Source organism: Aplidium turbinatum, chromosome 3 (genome assembly GCF_918807975.1).
Source record: "Aplidium turbinatum chromosome 3, kaAplTurb1.1, whole genome shotgun sequence".
Lineage (NCBI taxonomy): Eukaryota > Metazoa > Chordata > Ascidiacea > Aplousobranchia > Polyclinidae > Aplidium > Aplidium turbinatum.
Window position 1 is genome coordinate 20,284,078 of NC_137474.1, and position 22,108 is coordinate 20,306,185.

Here is a 22,108-nt window from a genome sequence, read left to right on the forward strand (position 1 = left end):
TACTTCTACCATCCCTAGTACGAAGAAGGACATACTTTGTATCTTTTGTGAGAGTAGGAATAAGCAAGAGCGTCACAGACTACCCAATTGTCCCGAGTTCCTAAACTTGACGCCGTCGCGACGGCGGGATGTCATCGCCACGACTGGTCGTTGTCTAAACTGCCTACGTCTAGGACACGAAGCAAAAAACTGCACCCAATCATGCAATTGTAGGCGCTGCGGCGAACATTTCCGATTTAAGCACTATTATCTACTGCACGACGCCTATTTGAATCCTCAAGGAACATCGGGCAATGGCAATGGTTTTAGAATGGCACCTGCCGTCACTAATCGTAGTGTAAGCATCGCTCATAAGAGGGCAGTGTTTAATCGTGTCACGGCTGTGCGGGTCATAAATCCATTTAATGGAGAGACCACTCTGGTTTACTGTCAACACGACCCAGACTCTCAGCTCACATTTGTTTCAAGCCGATTGGTTAAAGAATTGTATCTAAAAGCCGCGGATAATGTCTCTTTCCGCATGGACACTCTAACAGGCAAACAAGAAATACACTTTGATCTTGTTAAATTTAATATCCAATCCTTAGTTACTGACAAACTGTATGGTGATGTGGAAGCAGTTGTAAATGCACCTTGAAGTGACCATGTCTGTCACGATTTCTTTTTATCTCTTACCAGAAAAAAGACTTGGAAAGGTTTAATGACGTAGTTTAATGGGTTAAACCGAAAAGTAGTCAATTAAGTGATCGGATAGTTCTACCGGTAAAATGATAATGAAAACTCTTGAAGGACTTTAACGAACGGCTTCTCTTCTAACTCTAATTTCGAACACAATTTATATCAGCACCAATTCTCATCTACTTGTATTCAATTACTTCACGTCTCAATCACCAATATTTCTGCACCAACTACCAATCCACAACTCATAACACAACTCTCATAAACAACTCATAATAATAATCAACTCATCATTTACACCACTATTTATAGTTGGTTGTTCAGTCCAGTAACTTCGAGAAGGTTACGTATGGTTACATCATAAAGAACCATTGTTCTATCAAGCAGCATTTAAATGTAAACAACTGAAGTCTCTAGAAAGTCACGTAGGGAAAATGATTCTAGAAAAATACACGTTACATAATACAGATTTTGTAATCAGAAGTTACTTCAGGTCATAACCAATAATAACACATCCCACCAGAATTTTACAATCAAAACAACAACGCTCGTTGAAGACACAAAGCAACCCATCGCGAGACAATACACATTGATTGTGACAATGTCAAAACATTGCCGCAGCACCAAGACTTAAATAGGTTTTCACATTTCGATAATGTTGAATTGATTTCGTTACCTAACAAAATGTCGGTCGATGTTCTAATCGGGAATGACCATGCTTACTTGATGCGAGTATTAGAAGAACGTGTTGGCATGACTCGGGAAGAGCCCCATGCTATTCTAACCCCACTGGGCTGGCTGGCTAGTGGAGGTCGAGGTTCTATGATCTCTGGTGATTCTAAAGTACGTCGTGTTGCCATTAATGGTAACGTCGCTGAGGAGTCACTTAGTCTTGACAGTTTTGATGCGCAGGAGATTGAAATCAGTCGTTTAAAACATGTAATAAAGGATTTAACCCTAACAGATGAAACTATAGAACTGTCCCGCAATGATGTCATAGCACAAAATTGTTGAGACGCAAATGAAAGTGGAAGATGGGAGATTTGAAATGCCCGTACCGTTAAAAACCGACTTTGAATTACCGGATAACCACTCTTTGGCTCTTGACCGTGTCCTGACCTTGCGACGAAAGGCTTTAAAGCAATCTGATGTTCGAATATTCTCAGTAGACACAATGACTGAAATGCAGTCCAGTGAGTACATTGAGCCGGTAAAAGACGACGACTCATCGGCATGTGTGTGGTACTTACCATATTTTGTTACCACATTTTGTTTGTTTTGTTTGTTGTTATTTACCTGTCTTGCGAGTAGAGCAATCCATGTGGAACTTGTGACGTCACTATCTTACAGTGAATTTGTTTTAGCATTTACCAGATTTGTAGACTTGCGTGGATCTATACGTAACATGTACTCAGATAACGGGACCACATTTCAAGCGGCAGCTAAAAGACTACCAGAAATTTTGGAGTCTTCTGAAATTCAAACTTTGCGAAAAAAGGGAATTAACTGGGAGTTCATTCCTCCATATGCCCCGGCCCAGGGAGGAGCCTGGGAAGCAATGGTCAAGCAATTCAAAATTGCCTTTTCCCACGTTATTGGGAACTCATCACGGAAACCCAACTTTGTTGAACTTCTTACATTTACGGGTAGTGCCACAAGAATAGTGAACGAAAGATCTTTAGTCCCTGTCTGTGATGACCCTAAGGATTCTACTGTTATCACCCCAGCCGCACTCCTTAACCCATTCTTGAGCCCATTTTCATCAGTAGGAAATCCTCATGACCGAGATGAGTTACGGAGAGACTATAGGTATAACCTGGCTCTACCTCACAGTTTCTGGGAGAAATGGATCTCTTTCTATTTACCTTCCTTGCAGGGTAGAAAAAAGTGGGCCAGTTTGGTGGAAAACCTACAGCCTGGCCAATAGTGGTGCTTGGTTTCCCAGAAGATATAACTAAGAGAGGGAGGTACCGTCTGGGGAGAGTCCATGAGATCATATCCCAAATTAGGAAAGGAAAACCGATTGTCAGGCGCGTCAGGGTGGCAGTCTCAGCGGTAGATGAGGCATCGGGTGAGGTCAAAGTGGATCTGGTCCTAAGGGATATATCGTGCGTTGCTCTTGTGGGGAATGCTTGACTGCGTTCTGGACCCGGCCCGCCCTGGTCTGTTGTTAGCGGGTGTCGTGGAGGCATCTGTACCACCCTTGCCTTTCATTTAAATTTGTAGTGTATTGTAGATATGTAGGCTACCGCGCAAATCTGTTTAACCTGCGTATTTCTATGTGTCATCCACAGGGCCCCAATATGCGTAACTCAACAACATGTCCTAGTAACGTATGCTCTACAGCGATCTCAGTGATCGGCCTCATTATAAGTAGCTAGTTAGTTACTGTGTAATGCATTTGCTTTGTTTGCTATTGTGTGTTTCATGAAAATGATGGAAATACTAATCGTGTAAGTATTCGCCAGCGATCTCAGTGATTTGCGTCACCATAAGTAGCTAGTTAGTTACTGTGTAGTGCCTTTGATTTGTTTGCTACTGTGCGTGTCTCGTGAAACTAACGTAGATATTAATGGTTAATCGTGTAAGTATTCGCCAGGCCATTGTGGCCAGGGTATCCCAGTGCCTTGCACTGCTATAAAAGGATAGTCACCGTTTCTGTGTAGCTTTGATGTACTTACTTTCTGTGTATTGCATTTCGGGAATCGACCCTTCTACTTCAACTTTTGTCTGTAATTATGTGCCATAATTAGGGGCCGCAATGTTCCGGCGGGTCAATTGCCCTCTTGTTTAGAATTGAAATTGTGATGAAATTTGTTGACATTGAATTTGCGTTGTTTTTGTGTTCTGCGTGATGTGGCTTGCCTGGCTGCAAAGAGATTTCACAACTGATTGTCGCTTTTTGCTGCGTGCCGGGAGCCGTTGTTTCTGGTCACAATTTTTCCTTTGTGTTGAGTTTCATTTCATTATCGAAATAGCAAGCTAGAGAAATGCCAATGTGTACCACGGATTTCGGATTTAAGTTATCGTTGTTAAAGCCATTATAAGTTGATACAAAATCAGGTTTTTATCCCAACTCACTAACTCAATAAATAAATCAAGAAACAATTGCAATTATGATTGAGGCAGACCGATGAGGGATTGTAGGTAGGCAGTGAGCACCTACTCTTGTAACCATCCACACCTTTGAACTCTAAGTTTTCTTCAGCATCCTTGGCAATGTGATAATGTCGCCCGGGTTCGTTTCTACCTGTATTTCAAATAATTTTGCAAGGTTATTAACTTTGTTATCTTCATCCCAAATAGTAGCCTACATGCTCTGTTTTGCAGTTCGAGGCTTACTTCGGATAACTCTTGCAAGGAATCGTAGCCTACATCAAAGCCAAGTCCAACAAGAAATCCGGGGATGTTGTCTTCGACAAGAGTCCTTGATATTTCGCATGTTTCCGAAAATGTCTTCTGTCGCTACTAGCTCTATTTTTGAAATGTTCGACAAGTGCTGGGAAATCATTCCAGACAGCATTAACTGTGCGGAAACTCGAGGCTACCCAACGTGTGTCCAGTTCTACTCTTCCGATTTTCAACAACTGCACTTCAACAGCCGCTGCACATTCACCTAAGTCTCTGCTATTTCTAGGACAACACTTAGCCGTCCAGCATTGAAAGTATTATTAGAAGTCGAAGCCAAGTCGTAAAACTTTCGCCACTGGACATAGCACAAAGACTTTGTTCTAAGTTTCAAGACATTAACGTCACTGAACTTCCACTGTGTACTTCTGTGGGGATCTTTCCCAATAGGTCGAAGAATAAGACTGCTTTTATTGCTACTCTTTCCAGTTGGTAACACGACTGCTCAGACATGCAAGGCTACTCTGCATAGGGCAAAACATAAGCTACTAAGAGTGATGCTAACTGCTAAGTAGCGGAAACAGTGAGTAATAAAACTGGAAAAATAGAGGAAAAACTAATTGTAATAAGGTGACTCAATTAAACATCGGAGTGTAAACGTCAGGGCGTGGCGCAGACAGTCAAGCTGCCCCAAGGTTTCACAATATCGGATCAAATGAATGATACAAATTTCAAACCATCTTAACGCTACTCTGAACAGGGCAAAGCATAATAGGTAGCCACTGTCATCAACCCTGCCTCACTTTTGACCCCATATTTGGATCCATATTGTGCTGTTGGGCAACCACATGATCGTGACCAACCAAGAAAGGATTATCGATTCAATTTGTCACTTTCTTAGCAGTTTTGGAGTAAATGGATAGATTTTTACTTGCCAAGTCTTCAGGGCCGGAAAAATGGTTAAAAATGGCCGGGAATTTGGAACCTGGTCAATTTGTAGTAGTGGGTTCTCTCCAAGACATTGGTGAACGTGAGAAGTATCAACTTGGGAGGGTGCATGAGGTGGTCCCACAAATTAGGAAAAGGAAGCCTGTGGTTCGGAGAGCTAAAGTTTCCGTTTGCAACTATGATGAGAGTACGGGGAAAGTGAAAGTAGACTACGTGTTGAGGGATATTTCGTGCCTCGCCCCAGTATAGAACACTTAAGAGTCAGGGTTTGAGCCTAGTTCTGTCTGCGGTGGCCGACATTTGTCTGAACCAAGAACAGTCGGTTATTATCGCAACCATTGTATATAGCGTGTACCTATGGTACCAATTTCATGTATCGTCGTGTGTTATTCTTATTGTTGTTCATTCTTTGCATACCCTTTGTATTTGCGTATTAGCCTTATCGTGAATAATACAATTTGTGTATCGTGTGTTTTTATTTATTGGCTCACGACTGTCGTCAATTCTTTTTTGGTTATGCCATGTCAGACTGTCATAACTAGGGGCCGCTATGTTACGGACAATCGCTCCGCAAATGTAACGTCACATAAAACCGTTAAGGTCTACTTAACCTGGCGTCATACGTAATGGAATATTACTAAAAAATGACCAGAGATTGCACAATCTTTCGTAACACCTGTAAAACATTGCACAATCCTTTTCAACACCTGAGGGAATTGCTTTACAATGTTTATCGCTGTTACATCACAGAAGCTGGTTACGTGAGGTTGAAATATCTCAAGTCAGTTCTCTCATTTTAGAATTGTCGTTAGAAAGGTTGGTCGAATATTAAAACTGTTTTGCTTGTGCTTACCAACTAGACGAAATTTCAGTCTTTTATTCTAGTAATTTCTATTGTGGTGACAAGCTTGAGTGCGTACCGCGTTGCGCTCCCTTTCGACAGCCTGTGGCTATTTTTCTTGAAGTACAATTTATGAAAAGACGTTTTCAGAAGAGTATTTTTTCGGTGTCATCGCATACAGACGAAAGGATTTGGGAAATTTATGTTACAACTATCCCACGAAGATATTATGGTTTTCCGCTGTGACCAACGGGCTCATTGTTTTGCAGCGCTTTGCGTAAAACTGGATTAGCACGGTAATTAAAAGGCGGCAAGACAAAGCAAAATAATCGTTTTTGGGTACCTTTGCACAAAATTAAATATCAAGTTAAGCATACAAAATGTCAGAATATTAACTTTTTAAACTTGTACAGTAGAAAAGTGATTTTTCTACACATTAGTACAAATTCGGTTCAAAAAGAACCAGCAGATCACACATAACAGCTGGTTGAATTTGGTCCAAAAACGCCCCCCACTTCAGCAGATAACTTGCGAAAAAAAGTTGAAAAGCAAAGGGCTAACTTAAGTCCAGTTTAAAATATTTTCAAACCAGAACATATTTACTTTGTTATAGATTGCCAATTATTTATAGTTCAAATTTTGAGTTTTCGATATGATCCCCTGTGCTTCATTAAGAAGTTTTTAGTTTTTATATCTGTGCTTTTCCAGAATACTCATGAAGCAGCCTTTACGACGTCGAAATCTCTACAAATAAGTTTTTGCTTGTTTTATTTAGTGATTTTATTCGTTTGGTTGCATCCCCAAACATGGATCCTAATAAAATTTAAATCTGCAATTCTCCAAACATGGAAGCCAGAACGGAAGTTTAAAAGACATCTAAAGCACTACTACTTAGCCTACACTTAGGCTACAGGTACTAACCATAGATTTGTTAAAAAAAAGTCAATGAACCTGAACAATAAAACATCACTTGCTGGTGTGATGCAAACTTGTATTTTTTGTTTGTCCTATCCAGGGTTACGCCCGGTGGTTGAAGGTTGAGATTAAGTGGACGGGAAGGCAAGGAAGCCAATCTTCTTGTCCACTTTCAGGCATGCCTTTAAGTATCATGCCAAAGACACAGCCGCATGCGTAACTTGTCTTGCAGACAATATATATGCAACAACCGGAAGGACCTGATTCACCCTGACTTGATTGTAGCCTACAACTACGAAAGACAATTTTGGTAAAGAGGTCACTTTCTTCAACCACAGACATATACAACCAAGCAACTACATGGCATTTAACATAGGCCTAATCTATTAAAATTGAACATAAACTATAAGATACAAACGTTTTCGGCCATACACACGTTAGCCCTTATCAAGTAACAAAAAATAACTGCTTATCATATCTACAATGAAAATGAATAACTGATCTAAACACTGAAATTGAAAAATGAAATGCAAAATGAAACGGCAGAGCATAAGAGAAAGGCACATCACATGGCGTTTAAATTACGCGAGGCAAAGACGCATCATATGACTCATCATGGCCATTTAAAGATACCGCCTGATTTGTCACATTTTGCAGAAATTTTCAGGTTTTTCTAACTTTGGGCGAACGTTTAAATAAATTTTTCTAAAAATTAGATTTTTACGCTTTCTTTTCTCTTTTCCCCAGATGACACAATAGGTTTTAACATCCTCACATGTTGAAAAACAAAGAAAATTTGATTTCGAAGATTTTAGTCAGACTGTTAATTTTTCAATAACAGTCTGATTTGGCGTTTTTCAACTTACTTTTTCTCATTTGCTACTGCTTCTTCAAGGCAACAAAAAAGTTTTATGTTATTAAGAAACCGCAAAAAGTAAAAACATCTCAAAAAATGTCAGTCAAACATTAGCAGTAGCTGTAATCAAAATCTGCAAAATGTGACAAATCAGGCCGCATCTCCAGGTGGCCATGGACTCATCAAGAAAAGACGTTGAGTAAATAAGAAGCGCCTGAGGCAAACAACTATGTATTGAGGCGAGGATTGTATGATTTTATTAGCAAAGCCTCATGGATTTTAGTGTCAAATTCTGTGGAACATTTACGCATAATTCTACACGACTCCAAGGATGGTTTATTATTTGAACATGTTCGGCAATCGAATATGTGATCTTCAATGGCACTTTGCTTCTTCAAATTAGTTAAATCTAAGTGCTCCCTCACTCTCGTGGCCAAATGCCGCGTAGACATACCGATGTATGTACAATTCGCGTCATGCGAACAAGTGAACTTGTACACGACATTTGAACACAAGTAGGAGGGAGTCCCAGATTTAAGCTGAAAATAATAGCCAACTTTGAAGTTTTATACACAGGAAAAATATCCACGTTGAACTTCATTTTGATAAAACTTGACATATTACTGACAAAGCGTCTCGATGCTTTACCCACAAAGGGAACTGGAAGAAAGTTTTTCCATTCACGTTCGTCCGCTTGAGAGTGCGTAGAACGTGAATCCAAACCCCCCCTCAGCACCTTATTGAAAAACCATATGGGGTAGTTGTTTGCAATAAAATAAGACCGTAAACGATTGACTTCAATATCAAAATTAGAGCAAATATCTTGTGCTTGCTTGAGCAAGCATTTAATTAATCCAGATTTGTAGGTAGAAGGATGTCACAATCAATGTGCAAGGCCTCGCGTCGGGCTGCTTTGCGTCTTGACAGAATGTGCTGTTTTCATTATGGAATTCTTGAGCGGTATGTTATTATCGGTCAATGACCAGTAGTAACCTCTAATTGTGAAGTCGTTGTTCTGCAACGTAATTCTAGATCATTCTGTATCTGGAACGTTCTGTTGTTTTCACAATTGCCAATATCGTTTGTCATGATGTCACAAGGTTGTTTACGAATGGACCTCTGATTACGAAATCTGTATTATGTAACAGTCCTCTACTCCTACGTGACATTCTTTAGACTTCTTTAAAACTTGCTTGTTTATGCCGCTCAATGCTACGTGACCGACGATGAGTTCGTGTGATGCAACACTACGTAACCTTCTCGAAGTTACTGGACTGAACAACCAACTATAAATAGTAGTGTAGTTTGTGTCATGTTTATTGATTATTATTATTATGGGAGTTGTGCTATGAGTTGTGGATTGGTAGTTGATGCAGAAATTATTGGTGATTGAGACTTGAGGTAATTGAATACAAGTAGATGAGAATTGGTGCTGATATAAATTGTGTTCGAAATTAGAGTTATTTGAGAAGCCGTTCGTTAAAGTCCTTCAAGAAGTCAGATTATCATTTCACTAGTAGAATTTTCGACATTTAATTGACTGCTTTTCGGTTTGACCCATTAAACTACGTCATTGAACCTTTCCAAGTCTTTTTCCTGGTAAGAGATAGAAAGAAATCGTGACAAAGGACATACAGCATTAAAATTGAGAAGGAGGTTGGTATTGGTTTTCGCCAAACCCAAGTGTCAAATTTGTTTTTATTAATTTTAATTTCGACATCGAGAAAGGGAATGGTCTGGTTGGCTTTTTCTACCGTGAAAGTTATATTAGGATGTTGCGAGTTGAGAATGTTGAGAAACTGCATACAAGAATTATCATCATTAAATACAGCAAAATCATCGTCAACATAACGTAGGTACAATTTAGGATGGCAGTTCACATCAGTTTTAGAAAAAATCTTTTTTCAATATGTGCCAAAAAGAAATTAGCAAGCGTTAGACCCAGAGGCGAGCCCATTGCCACACCATCAATTTGTTTATATAATTTGTCTTTGTATAAAAACATACCTTCGGTGGCTATGTGCAGCAATTTTATAAAAAAAAAAAATTTTGATAGGTGGTTGGTTGGGTTGATGTTTATAGTTTCTTTTAAAGGAACATTGGTGAATAATGACTTTACATCGAAACTAACCATCAGTTGATTGGTAGCACACTGGAATTTATTGAGTTTTTCCAAAAATTTGTTAGTAGAATTGAGCATGTAATCATTCGGTATATATGGTTTGATAATAGAGTCCAAAAACTTTGCCAAACCGTATTCAGGGGTAGAAATCATGGATACAACAGGACGCGCTGGATTATCTTTTTACGAACTTTGATAAGACCGTAAAGCTTACCTGGGCTGCTCCCAGAAAGAATCAATTTTCGTGTTACGTCTTCATCAATTTCTTTGAGGTACTTTTAGGCGGGTCAATATAAGGTTTGACACCAAAAAAATTTATACAAAAGGTTTTTTTGTTCTAAGTGTATGATTAGGTTGTAATTTACCCCAGAAAAAAAGTCTACAAAAATCTGACCCCGGGAATGTGGTCAATTTACATAATTTAAAAATGGTGACCCCCAAATTTTTCAATGTAGTCCTACACAAATTTTTTTTTAGTTCAATTAACACACTATAAATGTATTAAACACATATAAACATGGTATCTATGCACCAAATGAACATATCAGAAACCGTCTGTGATGTCATTATGATGTCATGCAAGACATTGGCGTCAATTTTTTAACATTTAAGAAAATATCTGAGGGGGCAAGATGATAAAAAGTGTGAAATATGTACCCAAATTTAAACAGTTCCATAAAATTACACTGTCAAAGCTACAAAAAAGAACATAACATAATACCTCGGCATAACCCTGGACAGGTCACTCACGTACCGCCGGCACTTGAAGTCACTGCGCAAAAAACTATCTACACGCGTCGCACTTTTGAGGCGATTGGCGGGTTCCGGCTGGGGAGCTGGTGCTAAAACTCTTCGTACAGCTACCCTAGCCCTTGTTCATTCCACCGCTGAGTACTGCGCGCCGGTCTGGTGTCGTAGTTCTCACACCCACCAGATTGATACCGCCATTAACGACGCACTGCGTACTGTGACTGGATGCCTGCGTCCCACTCCAACGGACTGCCTACCCATCCTAGCAGGCATCCAACTCGCTGAGCTACGCCGTAAAGGAGCCACGATTTCTCTCGCTCGCCGCGCTTTGGACCCCGGCCATCTCCTCCATGCAACACTCAAGAAACCACCACCTATAAAGCAGCGGTTGAAATCAAGACGCCCCTTTGTGCCTGCCGCACAACAACTCCTTAAGAACGCAGAAGAACTTAGTTTAAGTGCGGCACACTGGACGAACCACATGTGGAACACGGAGTGGCAAAATCACACCTCCACGCTCCGTGACTTCATACCCAACGCCGATCCCCGTCCACCAGGGATGTCCCTCGCAAGGCTTGCGTGGGTCAGGCTTAACCGCCTGCAAACTGGCGTCGGCCGCTTTCGTTCGGACATGCACAAGTGGGGCCTGGCTCCTTCATCAGAATGCGAGTGTGGTGCCACGGAACAGACCGCAGACCATGTCATCCACCACTGCCTAACCCACCGGCCTCCACACGGTGCGCATGGTCTGAGAATCCTGGACGACGAGACTGCCGAGTGACTGAAGATTTCCTGCCCTCCAATCTAGCCTGGAAAGATCGCTCATACGCCATCATCATCATCAACGCAGGGTGGCTGCCCCGCCCAAACAATTTCTACTGAGGAGCGCCCCCCCTTGCCTCTCGGGAATCGACGCCTATGATGGAAGAGTATATGCACTAAACGCCAGAGAATGTCAGAGATGAAGTACCATTTTTCAAGTTATGATTGTTACATACTAGTAGTCATCACAATTATCATCGGTACTGTCTGTGTCGTCTTGATCCAATGGAAGGACATTGTTTGGGTTTTCACAGGACACAATTTGGCATTGTCCACAAGCAGAGGTACGGTACACGGAAATCCGTACCTCCTACATGTACATCGCCGTGTTGTGCAAGCAATCGTGCAATTACAATGCACAATCTTTAACAGATTGTCCGGTGCAGGGTTTTTCAGAGTCATTACTGGTGCGAATTGTTTGTCCTCAATCTTCCAACCCCAGCCAGTAGGGTCCAAATTGCTTTCTAGTCCTAACTTATCATTATTTGATAGTAAGCACGCAGGAAATGGAATATTTTAGAAGATGCAGTTGGTGGGAGTCGGGCTGGCGCAACAAAGGATGACACTGAAACTACTTTATTTTTCAACACAGAATGTTGCAAAGATGCCAGCGAATCGCTTTGCTTTCCAGCATAGAGTAGAACCATTGACTGTTTGCCATACTCTTCAATTGCATCCACCCTCTGGCCAGGTTTTGTAAATGCAAGTGCTAAGGATTCTAGCTCTTTGTCGCCTTTGGTGGCTTTCTGAAAGAGTGTTCTCTTTTCCTATTCCGAAGATTGGTGAGGTGGTATCGCATCCTGTAAACAAATGGATGAAGAGTAACTGAGAACATAGCTGTTGTCCGAGACATTCCTTTAGGGTATTAATATTGTACACCCTCTGATCTTTTGACCTCTTGTCCAAACAAAAATACATTGTCTTCTTCCAACTGTCCATATGATAGAGGAGAAGGATCAAGAGATCTGTGTCTTCTCCAACCAGCGAACACTGTCATAGTCGGCATCTCCTTCAGCGTTTATAACTGTGGGGCCTTTCTCTCGCAGTTTGTTGCTTATCATATTGATCAGCCTATGCTTATTGCAGCCCTGTGACAAGAATTCCTCCTTGTTTCCAATGAAGACTGTTGCTGGAGTGAAGCTCACTTTTGGATGATTTTTCGTGCTGACAGTCCTTCACTGATGGTTGATCACGATAACCGTCGAAAACAACTGTCGCCATCCCGTAATTGCGTAGGGTAAGGTCGACATAGCCATCCGCAGTGGCACCGTATGTGTTTCCCTTCGTCCATTGTACGCGATGCATGAGGGAACCACCATCAAGGACATACTTCTCGGTCTGTGGTACTTCGTTGGTAACAGCCTCATCAGATAGGCTGCTTGCGTACTCATCGATTGCTTTAGCAAGCTGTATTTTCTCTGGCTTCCTCATAATGTTGCTTGTCTCAAACAGGGCAGGTGGGAATGGGCTCAGTTCGTATAATAGAACCTCCTCTAAAGAAAAGTCACCTGCATTCGATATGACCAAAAGTCTCTGAAAAAGTAGGGCGGGATCGATGGATCTATGTAGGGAAACTTTGATGCAACATGAATCACGTAAAGTTTTCACTTTGTCCGTCCGTTTACTTGCATATGTAAAAACTGGCTGACCCTCCATTTTTTCTAAGATTTTCCTCCCGACTGTTCGATAGTCATCAACATTTACGCCATCTTTCGCAATCACTCCAGTGATGATGTTCCTCAGCGTTGGATTCGCACAAAATGGACTGAATGATTGGAGCTTTTCTTTGATTTTCGCTAGGTCGGCCTGATCTCTCTTCATCCTTGCCCCACTCATTTCCTTATGCTGTGCACTCGTTGTAAATGCACGCTTGTTGAAGTCCTCCATCGCATGATTGTACTCTGAACAAGCTGGTGAGGATAACACCCACAAGGCTCGCTGCTCCTCCCTCATTCCACTACCTCTTGTCAAGCCACCGGTTGTCTTTAGCGATCTCATCAATGTCTGTTCAATTACAAGGTCCGAACCAAGGCCAGCCCAGACTTTGTCGGTTCGCCTGATGACATGTAATCCGTCCTGAAATTTCTTGAAGACAGCAGGGTCCTTCATTTTGAGGTTTTGCATGTTTTGTAAGTACAAGTATGCTGATTTCAAGTAGTTGTGGTGCCCTGCAGAAGAAAATATTGGTAAGCACTCGGCAACAGCACTAAGATGTCTAATTGTCTATCCCAGGAATCAATTCGATCTGCCATCAGCAGCATTCGTGTACATTTGACCATGTTCATGTAAGAAATCCAAAGCTTACTTGTCCTGGATTTATCAGACAAGCCAAGTTTCTTCTTGTCAAGTGCTTGCTGAAGTTTAGCATTTGTCTCCGAAGTAGCTACTGTTTCCAATGTGGTCTTTCATTCTTTCATGACATCAAGGTGTACATGTCCTCACACGACTTCACTGAACCAGCTAACTCGGGATCACTATCTATCATTTCAGAGACCAGCATCCCATTCAAGCATTTTTCTATCAAGAGGTGACCCACAAAGCTCTCTGCACAGCTTTGCCACCCATCATATGCTTTACTGCAGGGGTGGGCAAACTTTTTGTACTGAGGGCCACATTTGAAAAAATGTTACAGCCGGAGGGCCGCACACTCTCATTACAAAGTAGGAAAATTTACCCGATGTGTAAATAAACGCATATTCATATTAAATACAATTTTTGTATTTCACACTCAGTTACGTTTAAAGCTTTGCAATCATCATCACAAAAGTTAATGAGACTTGTGCTACTGTTCACAGTTTTTCACAATCTTCTGCAAATTGGGAACAAGTTTGCTGGTAGATATCCTCATAACATCATGCAAGTTGGTGTCTGTCAGCAAAGACCTGTTCTTCGACTTGTTTATTTTTATACAAGAAAATGCTTGTTCGCATATGTATGTGGATACAGTGTCAAAAACTTAGCAGCAAAGTTTTTTAAGTTTGGAAACAAATTGTCAGACAATGACTTGTAAAAGTGATTTGAATCTGACTGATCTTGAATCTGACTTAAACTTCTCTTTCAAGTCATTATTTGCTTGCAAGTCCAGCAGTTCCAGCTGTAAATCATCAGGAGCCGAATAAACTTCTGTAGTGAATGGAGAGCTGAGCAATGAGCATATTAAACTGCGGTTCCAGGTTCTTTAAGTCTTGGAACCTTCTGCCGAATTCAATAGCCAAGGTATCCAACTGAACTTTATACTTTGCTGCAAGTTCACCAGAAATGTTTGCTTCTTTCAGCAAAGGAAAGTGACAAAATCTGTTGTTACCAGCTTGTCTGAGGAACAATGACAGCTTCGTTTGGAATGATTTAACGTGGACGTACAATCGTACATCTCGTGTGCAAATAAACCATTGCCCTGAAGTTTTACATTAAATTTGTTCAACTTTTCCATGATATCAATGGCAAACCTAAAGTCCAACCTCCACTCTTCATCAACTATGTTGGTACTAAAATCACATTTAATGCTTTTCATTTCCAGGAACATCACGATTTCTTCTCTTAGCTCCCTCACTAGTAGGCCTATGGTAGCTGGTACAGTATTTGTATTTTATGATCAAGCAATTGAATCAAACAATGCGTGAGAGTATGTTGCAATACATGCGCGATTGACATGTGTGTGTTTACGCACTGAAAGTGAAGAGAAAAACATACTCGTAAAGAGAATAATATTTTGTCATGTCACCTGTTTAATTAAAACAATAAGTGATGAGTACGAGTTTCTGCAAGTGCCGGCGGGCGCATAAAATGGTCTCGCGGGCCTCATGCGGCCCGCGGGCCGTAGTTTGCCCACCCCTGCTTTGCTGCATTGTCCCCATAAACAGTTTTGAGAATGTCCATCAGACCTGACCCTTGTGGACAAAGCCAAATTGTGTCCTGTGAAAACCCAAACAATGTCCTTCCATTAGATCAAGACGACACAGACAGTACCGATGATAATTGTGACGACTACTAGTATGTAACAATCATAACTTGCAAAATGGTACTTCATCTCTGACGTTTAGTGCATATACTCTTCCATCATAGGCGTCGATTCCCGAGAGGCAAGGGGGCGCGCCCTCCACTAGAAATTGTTTGGGGGGGGGCAGCCACCCTGCTTTTATGTTCATTTTTGTAGCTTTGACAGTGTAATTTTATGGAACTGTTCAAATTTGGGTACATATTTCACACTTTTTATCATCTTGCCCCCTCAGATTTTTTCTTAAATGTTAAAAAATTGACGCCAATGTCTTCCATGACATCATAATGACATCACAGACGGTTTCTGATATGTTCATTTGGTGCATAGATACCATGTTTATATGTGTTTAATACATTTATAGTGTGTTAATTGAACTAAAAAAAATTTGTGTACATTGAAAAATTTGGGGGTCACCATTTTCAAATTATGTAAATTGACCACTTTCCCGGGGTCAGATTTTTGCAGACTTTTTTTCTGGGGTATAGTATAACCTAATCATACACTTAGAACAAAAAAACCTTTTGTATAAATTTTTTTGGGGTTGCCCCCATATTTTTCATATATTGACCCGCCTATTTCTCACATAATACCCAATAGATCTTTCTTTAGAGATAATCGGATGAACTTTGGTAGTAAGTTAGTGTTAATTTCTTTAAACTTTGTTGTATTATTTACAATAGTGTCCAATTTGGAGAAATAATCGGAAGAGTCGAGAATTGCCGTTCTTTTTCCCTTGTCGAATTTGCATACTTTAATATCCTTGTTTGAAGATAGAGATTTTAGTGCTTTGTGAATGGCCTGATTTCTTTTGGACGCGCACAACTGTTTAGGGTTGTTCATGAAACGCTTCACAATACATTTGATTTCATCTTTAGCTTCAGAATCTATGGAAATGTTCTCGTTCCGTTTTAAAGAGTACACAATTGTTCTACGTTTGCTTTTAAGGTGCTCAAATCCATTTTTTTGGGAAAAATGTGGTGGTTGAGGCCAAATCTTAATTGCTTCTTCTTCTAGCAGACTCAGTTTTTTTCTTACTAAGATTAATTATACAGTTAGGATTTTTGACTCTTTGTTTTCTCCACAAGTTGATAAGCTTCAGCTGGTGAGTTTTGATGGTTTCAGTTGGTAATCGTTTGAATTGTTCTGTATTAAGCAGACAAATTAAACATATTTTTCCACAAAAAGTACGGATATTCAAGATCATCCTTTTGTTTTCTTCATACTTTCTCTCTGCAATGCGTGTCTCTCTTCGCAATTCGCTCAAATTGCTTTTGCGCAATAATCGCCCCCATAGCTAAGTTGGTAAGCGTGACTTTGCGAACAAAGAGGCCTCAAGACCAAGCCGCGCTTGCTCGACTTTCGGGGTGTGCGCTTTGTTCACGAAATTATTGCCCACTTATCTATCCCCGTATTGTAACATAGATTGTGACGCATTCGTGACGTCATCATTGCGATGCACTGTCACGTTTGAGCAAAAATCTCTCATTATTCTTTCTCTATATTACTAACTCATGTTTTCGCTACTTGGCGAAAACGTTGTTCGGTGTTTTTGACGATGTGCGAATCTATCGGACGGTCGTATTAGACTTAGAGTGTGCAGTGATTAAATATAATCTTCACTTAACACATGTGAAACTTAAGTCAAAAGTTAAGAAGAAGACAGGTTGGGTAGCATTTCATACATAGCGCTACCAGAAAGAAAGAACACTCTTAAGCAACGCATTCTAAGTACTGCTCTCCATTTAGCGGCACATATGTTAAGAACCTCAAGGATCATCTTCATGTTACAACCACAACAATTTTTAATATAGTCAAATACCGGTATGGATGAAAAGATCTATGCATGAACGACTAAGCCTAAAACAGGCATGGTACGTAAAGAAGAAGAAAGCTGAACAAGTTTGAGAACCACCATGACCATGGAGCCACTTAAGTTAAAAGCTGCCAGGAGGTTAAGAAAGTTCTTAGAGATCATTTATCTTACATTCAGATGGTTTAGGATAAAAAATGTTTACTTTTGACCAACAATAGTCTAACGACCATACGCACAAACATATCTTGTTAACAAAAGAAGTAAAGAGAATACAACAAAGTAAAGGGAAGAAAAGTGTTAGGAACAAATACAGCACTGAAAAAACAAGCAATCTATCAATTGTGTAGATAGTCGATTCAAGCCACATGAAACCAAAATAAGTTCCCACCTTCATCACAAACGCCTCCAGTCCATCCTGACGCACACTGGCATCGCCATCCCTCCTCTGTGTTATCATCCATGACACAACTTCCACTGTTCCTACAAGGAGAGCTCTCGCAGTAGTCAAAACGCTCGACTAAATAAAAATAACAACTTTGATTTATAAAAAGTAAAATTGTCCAATGCCTGGTTAAGCCTAATTTGCATCATTTTTTTCCAAGTCTTGTAATCATTTAGCTACTTCAAGCGCCTTAGACTATAAACGTCATTAGCGGCTTACGCAGAAATTTTTCAAGGATGGTGTAATAAAGCGAATGGACATTAGATGTTGGTGTAATATACGGTAGAAAAAAGCTTCCTTTTCACTTTGTTGTTCCATTATAGTTTAGTCAGGAACAAGAATATCATCACAAAGATACGTCTTCACTGCGGTCCATAGATAAAACAAGAATAGCTGGCAGCGACAAAGAAAAACAACTGATAACCAACAAAACATTCACAATAAATAACAAAATATCAAACGATAGTACGTATTCCAAAATCAATGGGTGAGGTTTCCAACGTATTGTCAAGGGCACATGTTTGACATGAAACCACGTTGTAAAATTAAAGCGTTGGATACACTCATTCCTGGATGCACTAGAAGATGTAATCTTGTAGTCACAGAATTTTTTTCGTCAATTAACTTGTCTGTGCAACATGGAACTTGATTAGCCCTTAACAACTCTCTGCCTATAGCCTACTCAGCCATTCAGCTACCTGCAAGAAACTTGATCAATTTGTTTCACCCCAAGAGCGAAACAGTAACACACAGTAAAAAGGAAGAACTTGAAAAAGGACTGTTGAAAGTAATGCCATTGCATTAGTGCAATAGCCGATATTATTACAAAGGAAAGCGCACATCAGCAATTAACATCCGTTTGTTGTGTTGCGACCGTGCCATATTTTGAACTGATTGTTTTGCTTTGCTAACAGGTAGGGGAGACCGGGGCAAGTTGTGCAAGTCCCCGATTGAAAGGAAATAAAGAGCGTAATGAATCTTTAACGACATTATTATATTTTACCTATAATGCCTTTGAAGCACGTGAATTGCAGTTATCAGTTTTTTGGCCAGGTTAGGCTTGATCAACGATGTAAGGTGTGTAGGTCTTAGGATCTAAATTCGGATGCAAACGAAATTTTGATTTTTTGCATGCACAATAGAACTAGTCAAACTTTAGCAGTATGGGTCAGTAGACATGTGATGTAGTTGTATTTTCGCAGGTAACATTTTTTTGTACATTTGTCAGTTTTCTTGAAATTTTTTGTTCTTTAAAAAAAAGTGTGAATGGGGCAAGTTGTGCAATTGATGACGGGGCAAGTTGTGCAAGTGTAATATGGTCGTAATATGTTGCTCAACTTGCCCCTGGCACTAGTGTTGCTCAACTTACCCCATGGTGCTACACAGCTTGTCCACCATGGTGTTGAACAACTTGCCCCGGAAAATAATCGGGGGCAAGTTGCGCAATCGTTACTTAAACTTGAATACAGTGCAAAATAATAAATAAAACTAACCAGTTTTTGTCTTAAATCTTGGCTTATTAGCATGTTTTTGAAATGCAATACTTGAGTTTTCGAAAAAGTTAGTAAAAAAAAAAAAATTAGATTTAAAAAAAAAACCTGCTCAACTTGCCCCGGTCTCCCCTATGTTTTAACTAGGGCAACCAATTTTTTAACCTTAAAACTTGAAATTGTGACTTTATAATTTGCAAATTTTGGCCTAATTTTGACCAATAACTTTCCGCGTTTGTAACCCAGATGCGAAATACAAAGCATATTAGAAATCAAACCGTTAGGTAAGGATATCTTCTTTTTCTAATAAAATAAAAGAAAAATGTGGAAGACTCAACACCACAGCTAACGAACAGGTAGTGAAAGTAACTCGAAAAACTGCAAAAGATAAATATGGAGTGTCTTTAAATATCTCGAAGTTACTGAGATGGTTCTGCACAGTGCTGTATACGAGGATATACGGTGGTATACGCAGTATACTCTCTGCTTTTTCAAGCAACTAGGCTATACTGTAGTATACCCTCTGGTTTTACAAAGAGAGTGCCTATGCTATCTTTACTGATTCATGACAACTACTAGATCCCAAATTTGTAAAGAGGTTAAAGATGTAGATTTCTCTCGGCAGGCTGTTTGGAATGCATTTATAGAAAAATAAACAATTTTGTACCTCTCGTCCAATTTTGATGTTGATAATTCATGTTATGGTAGAATAAAGATTAGTATTTTGCAAGTTGTATATTATTTATCATTTTGGCAAATCAGGCAGTATACTCTGTGCTTTTTTTACGAATACAGCACTGGACTTCTGCAGTATTATATTTCAACGCCAAGTAATGTTTCACATTATCGCCTTTGAAGTTCCTGTCTTCTGTCATTCACCTTTAGGTGTTGAGGTAAACTCAGAAGCGTAGTTAATAGGGCAATTTTTTGTTAATAAAGTTACTTTTTTTGGTTGTACCAATTGACAAAAAAACGTAGAACCAAAATTTCATGGTCGTGGGGTCAATATTTAAGAAGTTATAAAGTTACCAAAAGTCACTTTTTATGTTTTTAGGTTACTTATCATTTATTAGGTTACTTTATTTTGGATACTTTTTGCCTAACTCCATTATTTATTTATCTTTCATCGCTACTGTAGAGATGAATTTACATTCTATGTAGGCCTAATGCCAAGACTTTTAATATATCTTCTACTATGGTACGGATTTTAGGTTTGCACGAGCCCATGCTTGTTCGTATTGCGTGTATTCCCGAAAACTCGTAAAGTAATTTTTTTGAAGAAACAAATTGTGTTAACTACTTATATTTGACCACTTGTTTTCCCTGCAACAGCTAAAGTAGCCTATTGATTGACAGAAACTTTTTGCCAGAGAATGTGAATGTGCAATTTGAATGTGCAACTATATTATGAGCACAAATTGAAACTAATTTAAATGTTTTTTTAATGTTGAATTGCTGGTTTTTCTTTCGCTTTCTTGATTTCGTTAAATAAAGTTACTTTTTCGCTTTTTTTAATTTTTTAGGTTACAAAAAAATCGCCTTAGTAATTAAGCAGTGTATTACGACTTTTTGAAGAATTTGGTTGTTTAACCTTAGGCATATTTATAGGCTAGCTAAAGACAAATTTGAGAACACCAGAAAGCTAAAACTCAATAGTTTGCTATAAGGGTTTGAGCATTCACCTAACCAAGAGCAAAGACCACGCTTCCTGCCTTTCACGTCTATCATCAGGAGTGGGCGAAACAAGATTATTACCTCAGAAAATGTAACAAATGGATTATTCTGTCAGAACAGCAACAGAAATTGCAACAAGAAATCAGTATCTGTGTAGCTTTAATAAAATATCAATAGACAGCAGAAAAACTACGTTAAAAGAAAATTTTGACCTAACCATGAAATTTGACTTTTTTTTACTTAACAACTTTGAAACCTCTCTTCGTGTCAGCATGAAATTTAGTTTATGAACGTTTTATAAACTTTGAACAAGGCAGAAAAATGTTGACTAATAATTATATTATGGACAGATAAAAAAAAAGGATTTTTGGAATAATTAAATTTCGTTTCATGGACCCTGAATGCATTTTCTCGGGCCCCTTATAGGAGTTCATAGACTCCAAGTAAAGAACTTCTGCTTTAAATGAAGAAATATGTGTAAAAAAATGAAAATAGTTTAACAAAAAGAGCTGTAGCACAAATCCCTACACGCACTGCGCAGAACCACAGCGAAAGCAAAATACTGTAGCCTACACAAAAAACAGCCGCACTTCAGACTCTGTCAACCCGCAAAAACATCTTGATGACACAATCAAGGGCATCGAAAAACCGCAAGGTTATTTAAGATTCTAAGTTAGATGCCTCCGCGGCTCAACAGCAAGCGCAAATTGACACACTCAGAAAAACAACCACTTCGGTGCATCCCAATCTCACCAGGCTCCCAGAACGATACGTGTTATAATCGCACAAAACAAGCCCATAATCCCTCTGTTTTAAAAACCAACTTAAATATTTTTCATTCAGTTAACTGTGATTTTTCTAACATTATTTATTTAATTACCTGTCAAAAATGAAAATGTTTCCAACAATACGTTGGAGAAACTGGACGCAAATTTAAAATTAGAATTAGCGAACACTTAACACTTAATGACATCCGGAACAATAAAAACACAGCTGTAGCTTTACATTGCAATAAACAAATTCATACCGCTCTTGATTTTCACGCCATTGCCATTGAAAAACTTAACAAAACTTGCGAATATAGAAAAACTAAAGAATAATTTTGGATTAAAACACTTCACACACACGAACCTATTGGAATAAACATTAGAGTGAACAATTTTATCACTTTTTTACTGATGATTTATTTACTAACTACTTTTTTGCTTTGTCTATTTTTCTACTTCTTTTTTAGATATTCTTTTCTTTCACTATAGTTTATTTAGACAGTTCAACACGCTTTTTTTTTTTACTACACCCTTATTCATTTTTAATTCATTTCAAATATAAAATTTTCATTATGACATCATTATTCAAATGCATTTTCACCACTTTGCTCCTCAAAGGGAGGCCAGATTTGCCTCCACCTCATA

At 39.3% G+C, this 22,108-nt stretch overlaps 1 protein-coding gene across 1 annotated transcript in view; it reads right to left on the reverse strand.

The window, feature by feature from the left end:
* LOC145766429 (uncharacterized) overlaps window positions 1-22,108 on the reverse strand; it is a 122,854-nt gene that overhangs the window by 48,220 nt on the left and 52,526 nt on the right. The window contains exon 4 of the mRNA XM_082578139.1: window positions 17,479-17,607. Within this exon, the coding sequence (XP_082434265.1) occupies window positions 17,479-17,607 (129 nt within the window). The remainder of the gene's footprint in view (window positions 1-17,478; window positions 17,608-22,108) is intronic.